This window comes from Podarcis bocagei (genome assembly GCF_964188305.1).
Source record: "Podarcis bocagei genome assembly, chromosome: 2".
Lineage (NCBI taxonomy): Eukaryota > Metazoa > Chordata > Lepidosauria > Squamata > Lacertidae > Podarcis > Podarcis bocagei.
Genome location: NC_138126.1, coordinates 9,645,017 through 9,661,288, shown reverse-complemented (window position 1 = coordinate 9,661,288; position 16,272 = coordinate 9,645,017). Strand labels below are relative to the sequence as shown.

At 45.8% G+C, this 16,272-nt stretch overlaps 1 protein-coding gene across 1 annotated transcript; it reads right to left on the bottom strand.

The window, feature by feature from the left end:
- Positions 1-1,675: 1,675 nt before the first annotated feature.
- Positions 1,676-12,232, bottom strand: LOC308579286 (zinc finger protein RFP-like). Its single transcript, XM_081180218.1, has 8 exons — positions 11,643-12,232; positions 10,459-10,554; positions 9,228-9,971; positions 7,194-7,196; positions 5,990-6,022; positions 5,737-5,902; positions 5,303-5,335; positions 1,676-2,302 (listed from the first exon to the last, which is right to left on the bottom strand). The coding sequence occupies exons 1-8, from the start codon at positions 12,066-12,068 to the stop codon at positions 1,785-1,787; spliced, it is 2,019 nt and encodes a 672-aa protein (XP_081036344.1). The 5' UTR covers positions 12,069-12,232; the 3' UTR covers positions 1,676-1,784.
- Between the last annotated feature and the right edge of the window lie 4,040 nt (positions 12,233-16,272).

The window sequence follows — 16,272 nt, the reverse complement described above, 5'->3', positions numbered from 1 at the left end:
CAAGGGAAGGTGGCCCTTAGGCAGGTGGGGGGTGGCAAAGGTGTCTTTATTTTGACATGTGCCACCACCCCATGGGAAATGCAGGAAAAGGAGAGCAGGCTGCACCGGTCAGAAGTCGGTGGCCCTGATAGTGGAGCCAGGGAGAGTCCTGCCAGATCTTTGAGGGGTCAATTCCACAGACATTTGTTGTTCTAGCTCTTGGCATCCCAGGAGAGAAATCAGATGCAGCTGGTGCTGAAAAGACCCTCCTTGGGGGAGCATTGTGCTTTTGGGGTGGGGCTGAGGAACACAGGGAAGGTGTCCTGCGAAATGTATAGGGCAGCACAGCCCATGGGGCCCCCTCCGGAAGCTGCCAGACTGCAGCTCCCATCCTCTCTGACCCCTGGCCATGCTGGATGGGTCAGAGGGGAGTTGGAGTCCAGCATTATCCAGAGGACACCCCATTTGCTGCCCCTGATAGACAGAATCCAGCCTGTAAATACGGAACGTTAATGCATCAACCCTAAACACGAATAACTGGTCCGAAGCCCCACTGAATGCAATGAGCTTTATTTCTGACAACGTGTCGAGATGGGGAGGCTGTATTTGCAGAGGGCATTTGAAGCTGACGCCCTGTTCAATTTCTTTTTTAGTTTCTTCCCATCTGAGGTCTGCAGAGTAAGGAGCTTTCCTGCCTGATGTGGGGGATGGGGTTCATTTTTTAATCCTCTATTTATCCAATTATGCATGCATTTTCACAGCTGCATAAGGTCTTGTGGGGAGAGGAAGGTTTCGTAGAATCGCAGAGTTGCAAGTGTCCCTGAGGGCCATCTAGTCCCACCCCCTGCAGTGCAGGAAACCTTTGCCAAACGTGGGGCTCCAACCCACAACCCTGGGATTAAGAGTCTCGTGCTCTGCCAAATCAGACATCTCAAAAGGAAAACAAGACTGAAGGCGAGGAAAAGATGATTTATTGGGACTGTTAAAAGTGTGACTGTCTCTTTAAGAAGAAGTAAGCTGCAGAGGGAATTCTGGGGAAAGGAAGGAAAATGCAAAGCAACCCATTTTTATTTTGTTACTTCCCTTGATTTTGACTTTTATGCATCCTTTCAAAGGTCCCCTTGAAAAACTGTCCAATATTCTCTTGGTGGGTACTACTATTATTTTATCACCTCTGCCAAGTTTTAAGTATTGAGATTATTGATCCACTATATGACTATTGATTCAAAACCCTAAAATGTATTTTATATAATTGACTTTTTATTTCTATTCTTTGTATATCGTATTGTTGTTTTATTGCTATGGCCGATGGCTGACGCAAATAAAGATTCATTCATTCATTCATTCATTCTTGGTGGGTAATCCAATTATGCATGCATTTTCACAGCTGCATAAGATCTTGTGGGGAGAGGAAGGTTTCGTAGAATCACAGAATTGTGAGGTACCCTGAGGGTCATCTAGTCCCACCCCCTGCAGTGCAGGAAACCTTTGCCAAACGTGGGGCTCAACCCACAACCCTGGGATTAAGAGTCTCATGCTCTGCCAAACCAGACATCTCAACAGGAAAACAACAAGACTGAAGGTGAGGAAAAGATGATTTATTGGGACTGTTAAAAGTGCGACTGTCTCTTTAAGAAGAAGTAAGCTGCAGATGGAATTATGGGAAAAGGAAGGAAAATGAATCTTCTCAAAGAAGCCCTTGAAAAACTGCCCAAGGATCTCCTGGTGGGTAAATGGTTTTTTATATGAGTCACTCTGGTCTGGAGAGAAACTCCTGCTGGGCCTGAGAGGCAGATTTAGTCTCCTCAGGAGATACTGAGGTGGGTTTCATTTCCCCCCAGATAAAAGAAAGGGAGGAGGGTCTCTCCAGAGAACGAGGCTCCTGAGAACGTGTAGAGTTCGGCTCCTGAGTCGGCGTCAGAGAAAGACACACGTCCCCCTTCATAGTCCAGAGTCACCCGGATCCTCCTGAGCTTCTCCCTCAGGGACAGAGGAGAGTAAAAAGGGGAGGTGCAGGCCAAGTACTCCCCTCCCGACTTCCCCACAGCCCAGATCCCCCACTCAGGGCTAAAGGAGAAGCGGACCTTTCTCTCCACAGATTTCCTCGCAACCCCCACATCCCACCATCCCCCACTTCCCACAGTGACTTCCCAGAAATGTCTGCCTGCTGTGAATCCCTCACGTCCCAACACACAAAAATAGAAGTTGAATCTCTCAGGATTATCAGGCAGGGCTTGAGGTTTGTCTCCCAATCTCAGGCTTTTCCGATCCTTGGACAGGATGAGTTGGGGATGGGCTGTGTCTGGATCCAGAGTGACATTTGCTGTTGGGGAGAAGATGAGGGAGAGAGATGATCAGGCAGAGTCAGCGGAGAGAGAGAGATGGACATCCTAATCCAAGAAACACCCGAAAAACCCAGATTCCCTTTCAGATCAAGGGGATTTATTTGCATCGCATGCAAGACTGAGACTCCTCCTTGCAGACTCTCATCAGAATAAATAACTTCCTTGTTGATTTTTAACTCAGTTTCCTTCACTTTCTTATATTCAATGTCCATTGTGCCTGCCCTCCTCTCAACCCAGGCATTTTCTAAGCGGAAAAACCACCCAGGAAACCTTTTACTCATCTCTTCTGTGTTATCTAAGAGGAAAGAGAGGAGAACTGGAGGAGGCAGGAGAGGAGAGAAGCTGCTTTCCTCAGACAATCTCTGTGGGAATTGGCCTTTGGGGATCTCTGGGTTGGGCTGGGGGAGGAGGACCCCCTGTTCTAATAATAATAATAATAACAATAATAATAATAATATCAACATTTGCATATTACCCATCATATATAGGGGTATCATTTTAAATACCCCTACTATATGTAGGCTGTAGTAGGTGTGATATATTGCTAGTAGCAATGTTCTTAACTTTCAACAACAAAAGAAGAATAAGAATACATATAGCTCTCTCACTTGCCACATGAAATATTTGGGCTCATGTTCACATCTTTCTGAACGTAAGTGTGCACAGAACAATTTATTAACCTGTTGAACATCTGCATGTGGACTCTCCTTAAGGGCAGGGGGATGTTAACTCTTGCCCTCCCGGACTCCTTCTCCAAGATCTTGTAGCTGAGCCAGCGTCCTTTTGGTTCAACCACAAGAGAAGGGGTTTTTTCCAGCTGTTTTGGGACTACAACTCCCATGATCCCTAGCTAACAGGACCAGTGGTCAGGGATTATGGGAATTGTAGTGCTGAAACATCTGGAGGGTTGAGGTTGCCTATGCCTGTTCTAATGCAATATTAAAATTTTCATGGGTTCTTGTAAACCAAAAAAAACGAACAAAAAACCTTGGGGACATTTTGCCAGATTTTAAGAAATTTTGATCATGAAAATAGAAGTCATGGCTGGGGAAAAGATGACACATGGCAACCAGGCCTGAAAAAGGTCACATGATGGAAAAGCAACCCAACTCTCTCTAGCCAGGAGGAAAGCTCTTCCCTCCTCCGCCTGATCCTTCTGGGCAGTTTCTCTCTCCCCCTTCAAGTCTACCTTCTCTGCCTTTGTGGCACAAACAGCAGGGCTAAAGTCAAGCGGTGGATGGTTCTCAACTGTACAGAAGAGACTCTTGACCCCCCATGAAACACTAGTCTCCACCCCTCCTGTGAACTGGGGTCTCCATGTGAAATTTACCTCTCTGGAGACTTCTGAATGACTGAACATCTGAGGAAGCAAAAATATAGGCTTAATGGTCTACACTGCAATAGTTCAAAGAAAATATTTTTACAAAACATCACCATAACATAGCATCTGCTGTTTCCTTGTTTCTAGCAAAAGATGACATCATAAAACAAGTAATTGGAAGACAACAACTGTAGGCCTAAGGAATTAAAACAACTAACGTGTTTAGCTGTGATTCCAGCATTGCAGGGGGTTGGACTAGATCAGGGGTCAGCAAACATTTTCAGCAGGGGGCCGATCCAATGTCCCTCAGACTTAATTCGTTCTGGAGGTCCGTTCTTAACCTGAAACTGTTCTTAACCTGAAGCACCACTTTAGCTAATGGGGCCTCCTGCTGCCGCTGCGCCACCGAAGCACGATTTCTGTTCTCATCCTGAAGCAAAGTTCTTAACCCGAGGTAATATTTCTGGGTTAGCGGAGTCTGTAACCTGAAGCGTCTGTAACCTGAAGCATTTGTAACCCAAGGTACCACTGTATTTTGGAAAAAAATGAACAAAATCCTATGCCCCACAAATAACCCAGAGATGCATTTTAAATAAAAGGACACATTCTACTCATGTAAAAACAAGCTGATTCCCGGACAGTCTGCGGGCAGGATTTAGAAGAAGATTGGGCCGGATCCAGCCCCCAGGCCTCAGATTGCCTACCCATGGACTAGATGACCCTTGGGATCCTTTCAAACTCTACTATTCCATGATGCCATGGGGAAATCAGAAATGGTAAACCATACTAGAAAATGGTGGAATACAATCATTCAGAATCCACGAATGAAATGGGAATCTGTACTGAATGGCTGGAGGAAGGTTAACATCAGCGCCAAGTAAACTGGTGGGAAAAAGCCATTGAAACCGGAATTTCCAAGTATGCTGACAAACCAAACTGCAGAGGATGAATCAGCAGAGCTTTGCACTGTGCTTCCAAGGGTCTCAGGCAATGGGAAGTCCTCCCTCATGGAATGGGGCTGATCTCATAAGAACAGTGGGAAGTCTCAGGAGATGGGGATGGCTGATGAGGTTGAAACTGAGGAGGAGGCAGCTCAGGCCTTGCTCTGCTGCTGGGAGACCAGACTGGGCAGGAGGTGGAGGAGGGACTGGGTGCTTGCGGGTGCCCTTTTTAACACACTTCACGAGGGGGAAATCCAAGCAAATCTCGAGAAGCTGCAAAAGAACTTCTCCAGATTGTGTGGAGGGAAAACAAAATGCAAGGGAGGTTCCCTATACATGAGAACGCGACAAGATGGACATTGGACTGACCCTGCAGGATCCTCCTTAAGGGCTTTTGTAAGATATTGTAAGTCTCTGAGGATTTTCCCTACAAACAAGCAGCATACAGATTTTAGGAAAGAAATCGAGGGTGAAACCAGGATACTCAGACTAGTGTTCAGGTTCTTTGTAGGGACAAGCTCTGCCCCCAATCCAAGCCTTCAACCTCCCTCCCAGTTCATTCAAGGGACAGACAAAGAACCCAAACGCCAGTAGAGGACTGTTTCCCAGAGTGACGCCATTGATGGGGGTCCCAAAGTCTGCAGAATGGACAGGAACACCCATGAAATATCAGTCCCCATCCCTCCTGTCAAATTGTTCCTCCCCTGGAAATATACCTTTCTGAAGCTGTTTTCTGTATAACACAGCATCTGAGGAAGCAAAAAGATATAAAGTGTAAGGGCAACGCTCTTCCGCCTGAGATAAATCTCCATACAAAAGTAACACTTCATAATGTGGCATCCTTAAATTGACTCCATTCAGAGCAGGAGAACCTCCCAAAGGACAACCCCAGATTGTGTAGACGGGTAACCAAAAGGAAAAGGAGGTTCCGTATAACTGAAAACAGATACACTCTGGTTCAGGCTTCCTTTACAGGATCCAGGGTCACAATATACATGGGCCGTTCTGTGAGACAGGAAATGAAGGCTGGAGCACCAAGAAGGAAGGTATCCTGGAGTTACTCAATTCCATGCAGTAAGAGCCTGGCATGTTCAGTTCTGAAGAAATAATAGAATTCCCAGTGTGAAATCCTGGCAGCCAATTTTAATACCTTTCCATTGTTTCATTGTATCCTCCACAAGGTGATTTAGATCACAGGATTCCAAGATCCTGTTCCTCAGCTCTGGAGGGAAAGCCAGTGGGTTCTCTGGACTCTCTCTTTCCTCATACCTGGTGAAAAGAAAAACCATGAATGGCCCCATTGTGGCACCGTCTCCCTGATTATTGCAGGAGAGCTCAATAACATGAACATAGTTGAAGTTTATTTCCCAACAGGTAATTCAACATGATCTGTTGACACCCACCTCCAAGCCCCGGCCAATGGCTTCGTAAGGATGCTAAACAGCACAAGGGACAAGAGGCAACCCTGTGGGACATCACCGGAGGGCTCCCATGGCTTCAAACTCTGCTGCCCCATAACAACTTTCTCGGCCAAACCCCTGAAATGGAGTGCCTGCAATCCCTCCCTACCTGAGCCTCTCCAGAGGAAGGAAGGAAGGAAGGAAGGAAGGAAGGAAGGAAGAAGAAGAAGAAGAAGAAGAAGAAGAAGAAGAAGAAGAAGAAGAAGAAGAAGAGGAGGAGGAGGAGGAGGAGGAGGAGGAGGAGGAGCAGCAGAAGAGTTTGGATTTGATATCCCACTTTATTACTACCCGAAGGAGTCTCAAAGCGGCTAACATTCTCCTTTCCCTTCCTCCCCCACAACAAACACTCTGTGAGGTGAGTGGGGCTGAGAGACTTCAGAGAAGTGTGACTGGCCCAAGGTCACCCAGCAGCTGCATGTGGAGGAGCGGAGACGCGAACCCGGTTACCCAGATTACGAGTCCACCGCTCTTAACCACTACACCACACTGGCTAGTTAGTGATGTCAAAAGCTGCCAAGCGGTCAAGGAGAGCAACCTCCCCCCTCCCTGCACCCCCTCTCTCACACAGGAAGTGCGCAACCCCATGCCCCATGGGACTCTCCCTACAGAGGCATCAAACAACCTGACTTTCACCCCCCACTCAAGACCACCTTCAGCCTCTCACGCTGGAAACGCTCCCAAGAAAAAGAACCCACCCATTCTAGACCAACAGACCTTCCCTCCCTCAGTGCCACAAAGGGGCTGAGTTACCAGAGTTGGGGGGCTTCCAGTGGGACGTGGAAATATACTGGTACGTCCTAAGCTGTTCCCAGGGATCTTTGGCACTTTCTCTTCTACATGTTTGAAATTACCAAAGTCAATGAACAGAAGGTGGAAGAGAAAGAAAAGAGCCCCATCCCTCTGTGAAGTGATGTGGGGAGGGAGGGAGGAGGCAGCTGACCTTGATCCTTGGAGGGAGAATTGGGGGGCTACAAGTTCCAAAGAGGGGGTCCTGCTTTTACCTGTGAGATGCCTCAGGGAGTGAGTCCTCCAGTCTCCCCCCTGCAGCCCCTGGAGGAACATGTCTGAGGTTCTTGCATCCTGGAATCATGGAGTGATGCTAATGGAAATGAGCCAGATCCACTTACCTCTGCAAGGTGCTTCTCACATCCTAGAGGGGAAAAGAGAAGAGAATTCACTGCACACCACAGGCCACACTAGGAAGACCCCCTCAGACCCTGCCCCTCGGATGTCAGTCTGCCTGGCACATGGCAAGGTTGTGGGCAGGGATGGTGGAATCAATAAGTTTTGGTTTCTCACAGCTTTTATTTCTCCAATCTGAAATTAATAATTTTTCCAGTATCAAGTTCTCCACATTTCCACACCTGTTTACAATTATTTTTTAAGAATCCTTATGAAAATCCACCAGCATTTTATGGAAATTTAATATTTGTGGGTTCAGGAGAAGATTCCATCCCATCTCTTGTCTTAGATTATAATTAATTAACTTTAATCCCATTTGAATTGTGCAATTCAGACGTAAAGAAGCCTACAAGTTAATCCTACCAGGGAACTGTCCCAAGTTGTCTTCCACAGAAGTCCTCAAATTTCAAATTCTACTTTCCAACTGGAAATAAAAAAACACCTGCAGCATAAAATGCCTCCAAAGGGGAAATAAAACAGCTCCGTGTTTCTTTGGGCTCCTCCACACTTCTGCTTTTCCTGTGCCCAGAAAACACAGGTCCAAATGGTTTTGCCTTTGCCCTGCCACTTTCCCTCAGGGAAAACCTCCTTAGTTCAAAATCAAAGCAAACGTCAATCTGAATAAAACCTGGCTGATGTTCGCTCTCATTCAGCAGTAAAGAGCAGGTTTTCCTGGAGGAAAGGTGTGGGACAAGCAGCAGTCCATTTGTTTTCAAAAACCGATCTATGTCAATTTCCTTTTGAGGCCCTTGTGTATATAATTGTGATAATCTGGAAACACTTTCTAATTTCCACTAGGTTCTGTATATTCTTTCCTTCCACTTCCAAATTTGTAATAGTATTAAGTTTCTGTCTTTTTTTCATTTGCCAAGCCAACAGTTTCCCACATTTGTTAGCCGACTTGAATGTCTTTTGTTTCATCTGTTTAATTTTCCATTCTATTTCCTGATTCATCATTTTCATATATTGTACTTGGTACAACTTTATTTCTCTTAAAATCTCCTGCGACTTTGCTTTTGCTCTCAATTTCTTCTCACTTTCCTTTATTTTCTCCAAAATTTTATCTTTCTTCTCGTTTTGAGTTCTCTTCTTTATAGCATTCTGTTGTATCAGAAACCCTCTCATAACCGCTTTACTTGCGTCCCAGATTACTCTTTTTTCAACCGTAGTATTCATGTTTATCTCGAAATAGTCTCTCAAAGTTTTTTGGGCCTTCTTAGTCACTTCTTCACTCCTAAACAAGGTGTCATTCATCCTCCATCTGAAAGAGCCAGTTGGTGTTAGTTGCATCTCCATCTTCACAGCATTATGGTCGGAGCAAGTTTTAGGACAAATTTTCACTTTTCTTGTCTTTGGAGCCAGTACTCTAGTTACCCATATTTGGTCAATTCTTGTCCAAGTCATTTTGGCTTCAGAGAAAAAGGTTCCCTCTCTGCCTAAGGGGTTCTTTGTTCTCCAAATATCAACTAAAACCAGATTATCAGTCATTTCAAAAAAGGTTTTTGGTAGTCTACCATCCTTAAAAACTACCTGTCTTTGTCCCTTGTCCATATTTGTAGACACCACTCCGTTCATATCCCCCATCAAGATCACATTATAATCCATATAGTCCATCAAAGTCTCGTGCAGTTTTTTAAAGAATTCTGATTTTCCCTCATTTGGTGCATAAACTCCTACTATCAAAAATTTCTCTCCTTGTTTTTGAATTTCAATTGCAACCCATCTTCCTTGATCATCTTTAAAAATAAATTTCGGTGATAAGCTCTCCTTAGCGTAAATCACTACTCCTCTTTTTTTGACTTTGTCCGATGAAATAAATTCTTGCCCCAATCTTTTATTTATCAATACTTTCCTGTGTAGTCTTATCACATGTGTTTCCTGTAAACAGATCAAGTCCAAATGTTCCTTTTTTAATATATGAAAGATTTTTTTCCTCTTATGGGAGGAGTTAAGACCATTGGTATTCCAATTTAATAGTTGCAGGGCCATGGTGTAGTTACTTTGCTTTTCCTCCAACCGCGCCGAGTGCTTGTTCTTGTTCTGTCGGTGGTGTCACTTTTCCTAGATCGTCCAATCCGAGAGGCAGTATTGCTTTGTCTAGTATTCCTCTTTCCAGTACTCCTGGCTCTTCTCCAGATCCTTTCTGTAAATCTTCCTCGTGGTCCCTCAAAAATCTTTCCTTGTCGTCCACTGATCTTATTTTTATATTTCTTCCTTTGAAGCTAAAAGATAGGCCTTGGGGGAATTCCCACCTAAAAACAATTCTATTGCTTCTCAGCAGACCAACCAAATCTCTGTAGTCAGATCTAAGGTCCAAAAGGTATTTCGGGATGTCTTTGAATATCTCCACTCTTGACTGATGTATTACCAAAGTCTTCTGGAAGTGCAGACTCAAGATTTTGTCTCTCTCCTCTTTTGTCCGGAGGGTAATCAAACAGTCTCTCACCCTGTTCTTCTTCCCCCCTCCTCCAAGCCTAAAGGCCCTCACTATCTTGATTTCTCCCTTTTCCAAATCTGATTTCCAAAAGTCTGCAATTTCCTGCATAAGAAAATCAACCAAGTTATCTTTCTCAGCTTCAGGTACGGCTCTGATCCTTAGGTTCGTTTGTTTCTCCTTCAATTCGATCATAGACAACGTCGACCTATGATCATCCAGTTGCCTTTGAATGGGTGGTAGCTTCTCCTCTACTGCCACTGCTTTTTCCTTAGCTCCTTCAGCTATCTGTCGGGTCTGGGTAGATTCCTAAGTAATAAATGACAAGGGGAAATAAACTCAATTTAGCTGCATTCAAAGGTGAACTTGCCTAATTCGCTCTTGCTGAAAAAATATGGAGACCAAAACAGAGCTTTAAAATTCTGATATTTTCAAGCTTCACCCAGCCAGGTAATATTCACAAAAAAATGTATTTATGAGGGTAAAGTATAGACCAAAATATTTATACAAGGAGGTAGCTACCCTAACATCTGATTCATTTTCAGAACAGTAAATTAATAAACAGACTGATATGAAAAATGAGGAGAAGCTGAAATGGGCAGATTTCCCCATCACTTCTCAGTCCTGACTCAATTCTCCTTCTCCTTCTCCTTCTCCTTCTCCTTCTCCTTCTCCTTCTCCCTCTCCTTCTTCTTCTTCCCCTCCTCCTCCTCCTCTTCTATTGAATTTATACACTGCCCTATACCTGGAGGTCTCAAGTGCTTGTTCCCTGTCTAGTAACAACAGAGACACTTACAAGGAGGTCTTTGCTTTCTTTGTCCAGATCTGCTTGATAGGCCGGAATTTCCTCTCTCTCTTTCCTCAGAATCTCCAGGTGGCGACAGATCTCTCCCTAAAGAGAAAAGGAAAAACTCAGCTTTGATTGAGACACACAGAGAGATGAAAATCATAATGGCTTCTTGCGCCCAGTGGCCTTGCTAGAATAGCAAAGTAATTTACTGGTGGAAATAAAAGTACAGTGGTTTTCAGCCTTTTTGGGTCCACGGCTCCATGGATCAACTACCTTCTATCTTCAGCACCCCTGTGGGGCTCAGGATCCCAGTTAGGTCCCCCCTTGCCTGCAGAGCTGGCAGCCCCTCACCTTTTCTCAAACACCCTCCCTTGTGGAGTGATCTCTCAGCCTCCTCTCCTTTCCTTGGGAGTCCCAGCCTGACTTCTCACCTTGAGGTCTCAGGGAGAAGTGGGAAGAGGAGGAGGAAGTGCTAAGGCAGGATCCAACCTGGGATGTACCAGTCAAGCGTCAAAGAGATAGTGAGGTCAGCCTAAGAGGCGAGAGATGCAGGGATAGACCAGAGCGTCTCAAAATTTGGGGTGGGAGGAGATACTCAGCCCCCCCCGAAACATCATTGCAGAGGCTCCACGGCACCCCCAGAATAAGCCACCAGTAGGTGCTCCCACTCCCCACTCCCAAATCTGCTTCCAACAGATACTTGGGGGGTGGGATCCTGCACCATCTGGTCAATTCCTGGCTAACAGCCCCCTCGCCCCCCCCCCGCTGATCCCTTGCTGCTCTCTGTTTTGCAGGGCATTGAGGAGGCATCCTGGTAACCAAAGGAGACATGTACTTAGTTGTCTATGTGCCATTTACATTTGTACTCTTCTAAATATGTACAAAGCAACCTTTCAGGGGGAATGTGGACGAGGTTAACCCTTTCTTTCCCTGCCAAGGTCCCAGTCCAAATCTTTGAAGCTGCTGTGAGTATTTCAAGATCCCCTTGTCCCCCTGGCAGAGAGAAAGACTTCAACTCCCCCCTCCAGCCACCCCAGGAGCCCTCAGGCTTCCCCTGGGCTGCTTCCAAGGCGATAAACAACGACCAATCAATGCCATGCCTACTTTGGACCTGAGAAGTAAAAAGCAAACCTCCCAAGAAGAATCCACAGCTATTTATTTCTCCCCCTCCAGATCCAGGGATCTCCTACCTTGTATTCCTCCAAAGCCTCTTTCAGAGGAATCACCTTGTGATTTTCATGTTCCTTTGATTTGTCACACACCACGCAGATGGGGGCTTCGTGGACTTTGCAGAAGAGCTTCAGGGGCTCCTGGTGCTTCTCACAGACTCTTCCTTTCCCTCCTTCCTCCTTTCCCTCTTGAAGGCTGAGATTCTTCACTATTTCCGCCACATTAGCCAGTTGCCGGTTGGAGACGAGGCTCCTTCTCTGGACTCTTTCTCTGCACTGAGGGCAGGAAGCCTCTGCCTCCGATTCCCCCCAGATCAGGACTAAGCAGGATCGGCAGAAGTTGTGCCCACACTCCGGGATGGTCACTGGATCCTTGAAGTAATCCAGGCAGATGGAGCAAGTGGCTTCATCACGGAGACGCTGGATGTGACCCCCTGCAGCAGCCATGGCTCCCTCGCGCTGAAGACTCAGTTAAGTTTCGCTTTTTCAGTTTTCAACCACTGGGAGTTTCCCTTCCTGGAAATGACTCAGTGATCACGTGATCTTTGTTTTTTAAACAAAACATGTCTCCAGATCTTTGTAGTTGCTGAATGTTTTCTCAAGAAGCAGACAATGCTTTTGGATTGCTTCCCATGCTTTTGATTACGCACAAACACACACGTACCTAGTAAGTTGTGCTATTCATACTGCAACATTTTTCATTCATAGGCTTCCTTGTCATTTTTGAATTGGAGAAAATCTGCCTCTGCCCTAAATGGACAGGAGTTCAGATTTAGGAAGCGGGACTTGATTCCGTGAAGAGAACTCCTAAAAGTCTGGTTGCTAGTTCTGACTTTATCCCTTTTTAGCATGCTGGCAAAGAACTTCAGATTGAAACAGACGCTTTCAGCCTTGCCAACCTGGTGCCCTCTGTTTGCTGAAGACTACAGCTCCCATCATCCCTGACCAGGACACTGCAGGTATGGTTGGGAAGACCTTGCAGAGCCACTGACAGTCAGTGGAGGCAAGACTGACCTCGATGGACCTGGCAGAAGGCACCATCTGCATGGTGGCAGCCCCGTTATGGCGTTCCTTCCCTAGATATGAATGCCTGGTACGACTTGGCTATTATTATTAATCGATATTACTACACAGTGTAAAGTCTTCCTATATTCCTAATAAAGCATGGTGCCTTCCAATGGCTGAAAAACCTGGAGGGCTTTAACGGGATTAGATGCAATTCCTGGAGGATAAGACTTTGGTAGGAGACGCGGGTGGCGCTGTGGGTTAAACCACAGGGTCTAGGGCTTGCCGATCAGAAGGTTGGCAGTTCGAATCCCTGCGACGGGGTGAGCTCCCGTTGCTCGGTCCCTGCTCCTGCCAACCTAGCAGTTCGAAAGCACGCTAAAGTGCAAGTAGATAAATAGGTACTGCTCCGGCGGGAAGGTAAACGGCGTTTCCATGCATTGCTCTGGTTCGGCAGAAGCGGCTTCGTCATGCTGACCACATGACCCGGAAGCTGTACGCCGGCTCCCTCGGCCAATAAAGCGAGATGAGCACCGCAACCCCAGAGTCGGCCATGACTGGACCTAATGGTCAGGGGTCCCTTTACCTTTATCTTAAGACTTTGAATGGTTATATGCTCTGCCTCTGTGGCTGGAAGCAGTAATCCTCCTGAATAGCAGCTGCTGGCGACTCCAGGAGGGGCGCTTGTTCCCAGGTCCTCCTTAGGGGTTTCCCATACACATAATGTTTAAAAAATGTTTTTGGTTTCACCTGCAGGTAAAAGGAGAGAGCTCAAGACGGAGAATTCCCACCAAGGGAAAGCTGTGCCAGAGGGAATATCCCTGAGGAACATTCCAGTTTCATGTTAAGAACGGACCTACGGAACGAATTAAGTTCGTAATCGGAGGTACCACTGTATCTGTATCAAATTTTCATTCGGCCAGATGTCTGTACACTGTCAGTTATCTCTGGTGGCTGGTCAGGTCTAGTATAGATCAAGTGCAGAATACACTTACAGTCATACCTCGTGTTACAGACGCTTCAGATTGCGTTTTTTCAGGTTATGGACCGCCGAATTCTGGGGTTTGGCGGTTGCACATGCGCAGAAGCGCCAAATCGCAACCCGCGCATGCGCTGCGGGTTGCGGACGCTGCGGGTTGCGAACGTGCGTCCCGCACGGATCACGTTCACAACCCGAACGTCCATTGTATTTCAAAACAGATGCTTTTGTTGATGGCTAGTTTCTAGTTTCATTCTCGCCAGTTTAACAGCATAGCCATTAAAACAGTTAAAACAATTAAAACAATAACATCAGGAAGTTCAAGCTCAGGGGAATTCTTGCTTGAACAGGCCTGTCTTCAAGAGCTGGCGGAATGCCAATAAAGTGGTACCACGGGTTACATACGCTTCAGGTTACTGACGCTTCAGGTTACAGACTCCGCTAACCCAGAAATAGTACCTCGGGTTAAGAACTTTGCTTCAGGATGAGAACAGAAATCGTGCTCCGGCAGTGCAGCGGCAGCGGGAGGCTCCATTAGCTAAAGTGGTGCCTCAGGTTAAGAACAGTTTCAGGTTAAAAGCAGACCTCCAAGGTACCACTGTCTGATGAGGCCTCTCGTATTTGAGTAGGGAGAGCATTCCTCAATAGGTAAAGAAACCCACCTCTGTGTTACTGCTAACTAACTAACCGGATTCTGTTAGCTGGCCATAGTGCCCTCACTGGGCAATGGAGGGTAAGACAATTTTCAGGTAACCTGGTCCAGCAGAACCCCACATTTTGTTGTCAAAAGTGGCAGATGTCACTGGTTTGTTTGTTTGTTTGTTTGTTTGTTTCCCCCGAAGGACTTCTCCCCCAAACCTGACCTTGTTTCCTGGCTGGAAGAAGTAGAAGAACCATTTGTGCGGATCTCAGAGGAAGGGAAGCGATGGGCAGGGACCTGCTTAGGTGTGTGGTGACAACCTTTTCAGATGCCAAATTATATAATTTAGGTGCTAGAATTGATGGTTTGATCATTTACTTTATTTCTGCGTTCCAAAATCTTATCGCTGTATTTTTCTGTCTATGAGACACCCCCATATATAAGACGCCCCTCGCCGCCAACAACCACCATTTGACTGCCCCCTTGCCACGGCGCCAGCCTATCAACAGCAGCCCTTGCTGCATACACCAATCAACATCCCTATTGTCGCTGACAATCGCCTGCTCGCAGCAACAACCAATCGCCAGTCCACCCTCGGCACTATCCATGTATAAGATGTCCCCAAATTTTTGACATTATTTTTTAGGGGGGGGGGGAACCTAGTCTTATACATGGAAAAATATGGTAATTTCAATTACACTTGATACGGAAGGGGGCGGCATGTCTTCTTCACCTTCTTCTTCGCTACAATATATCCATTTATTTCCAATTGTCAATGTCAAAAGGGACTAAAGTCTATAAAATTCATAGAAAATCAACGTGCCAATTTGCTCAATTTCTCTAGGACTCCATGACACCTCCCCTGTCCTCCATAATCCCTCAAGCAAGGTGTCAAGACCCTAATCCTGTCAAATCACTCTGCCAAGCCTTTCCTCCGGGCAATGCCAGGTGACAGGCTATGCATACATGGACCATTGTCTTCTCATCACTGGTACTCAGGATGTGCTTATCTGTGCATATCTCCAGCTCTGCATATTCCCCCCTCCCTCCTCCATATGTTAATCCTGTGTAACCCAACCTCTTCTTAATGTATTCATGATGTAATCTGTGTAACCCAACCTCTTCTTAATGTATTCATGATGTAACTGGGATGTATTTTGCACTGTATTCTGGGACATGGAGGGAAGTTTCAAAAGTCCATGTCACCCCTTTCTCGCTGTTCAATCTCGCCTTGAACCTATTGCGCAATAAACTTGGATCTTCTGCAGTTTGCTCCTGTCTCCGGCTGAGCTCATTTTCCTCCGCAGGGACCCGCGGACTTAGTCCGACGAGCTGGGTGGCAGAGCAGCCTCGCACCCAGATTTTACCATAACACACTCCAGTCGATAGAACAGTCGATATAACAACAACTGCAATATTAACAACTTCCATTTGTATTGACACATTAAATGATTTATAAACCGACAAATTAGTTTTTCTAAGATGTGTTATCCTTGCATGTGAAAGCCACTCTTTCCTGTGATTTAATATTGAATATTCTGTTCCGTTTCCCATGTAATAAATATATCTTTTGCATGCCTGACCACCTTCGTATTAGGGTTTTATGTCTTTTTTTTTAATGGCTATCTCCTTTTTTCTAAATTTCCTATTGGTTTTCAAAGGCCTCTGGCATGCTTCTTTGCTGTGATGCTTTAATAAATATTCCACACTCATTTTGTGAGTAGCATTGGGGCTCATTTCTCGTTCCAGCCTTTGGACCCCCAGAGGTGGGGGGCGGGCAGACCCACAAGGCTGCAGACACAATATATATTTAAAGTGTGTGGCTTCCCCCAGAGAAATCTGGGAAATGTGGCTTACAGTTCCCAGCGCCCAGAGCAAACTATGGAATATTAAGGGTATTCTCATTCTCATTCAGCCTTCATTGGTATAATTTAGACAATAAAATCAGAAAGGGGGGGGGGAACCAACCATATAACATTGGCAATCCAGACATATTAAACACATAAAACATATAAAAGACTCAGTAG

What these genes read in the sequence shown, in the direction of transcription:
- LOC308579286 (XM_081180218.1), bottom strand. Translation starts at nt 12,068, where the DNA reads ATGGCTGCTGCAGGGGGTCACATCCAGCGTCTCCGTGATGAAGCCACT. An exon ending in TACAATGAAACAATGGAAAG is followed by an intron (nt 5,336 to 5,736) that starts GTATTAAAATTG and finishes TTGCTTCCTCAG; the next exon opens with ATGCTGTGTTATACAGAAAA. An exon ending in CAGAAAACAGCTTCAGAAAG is followed by an intron (nt 2,303 to 5,302) that starts GTATATTTCCAG and finishes TCTCCCCAACAG; the next exon opens with CAAATGTCACTCTGGATCCA.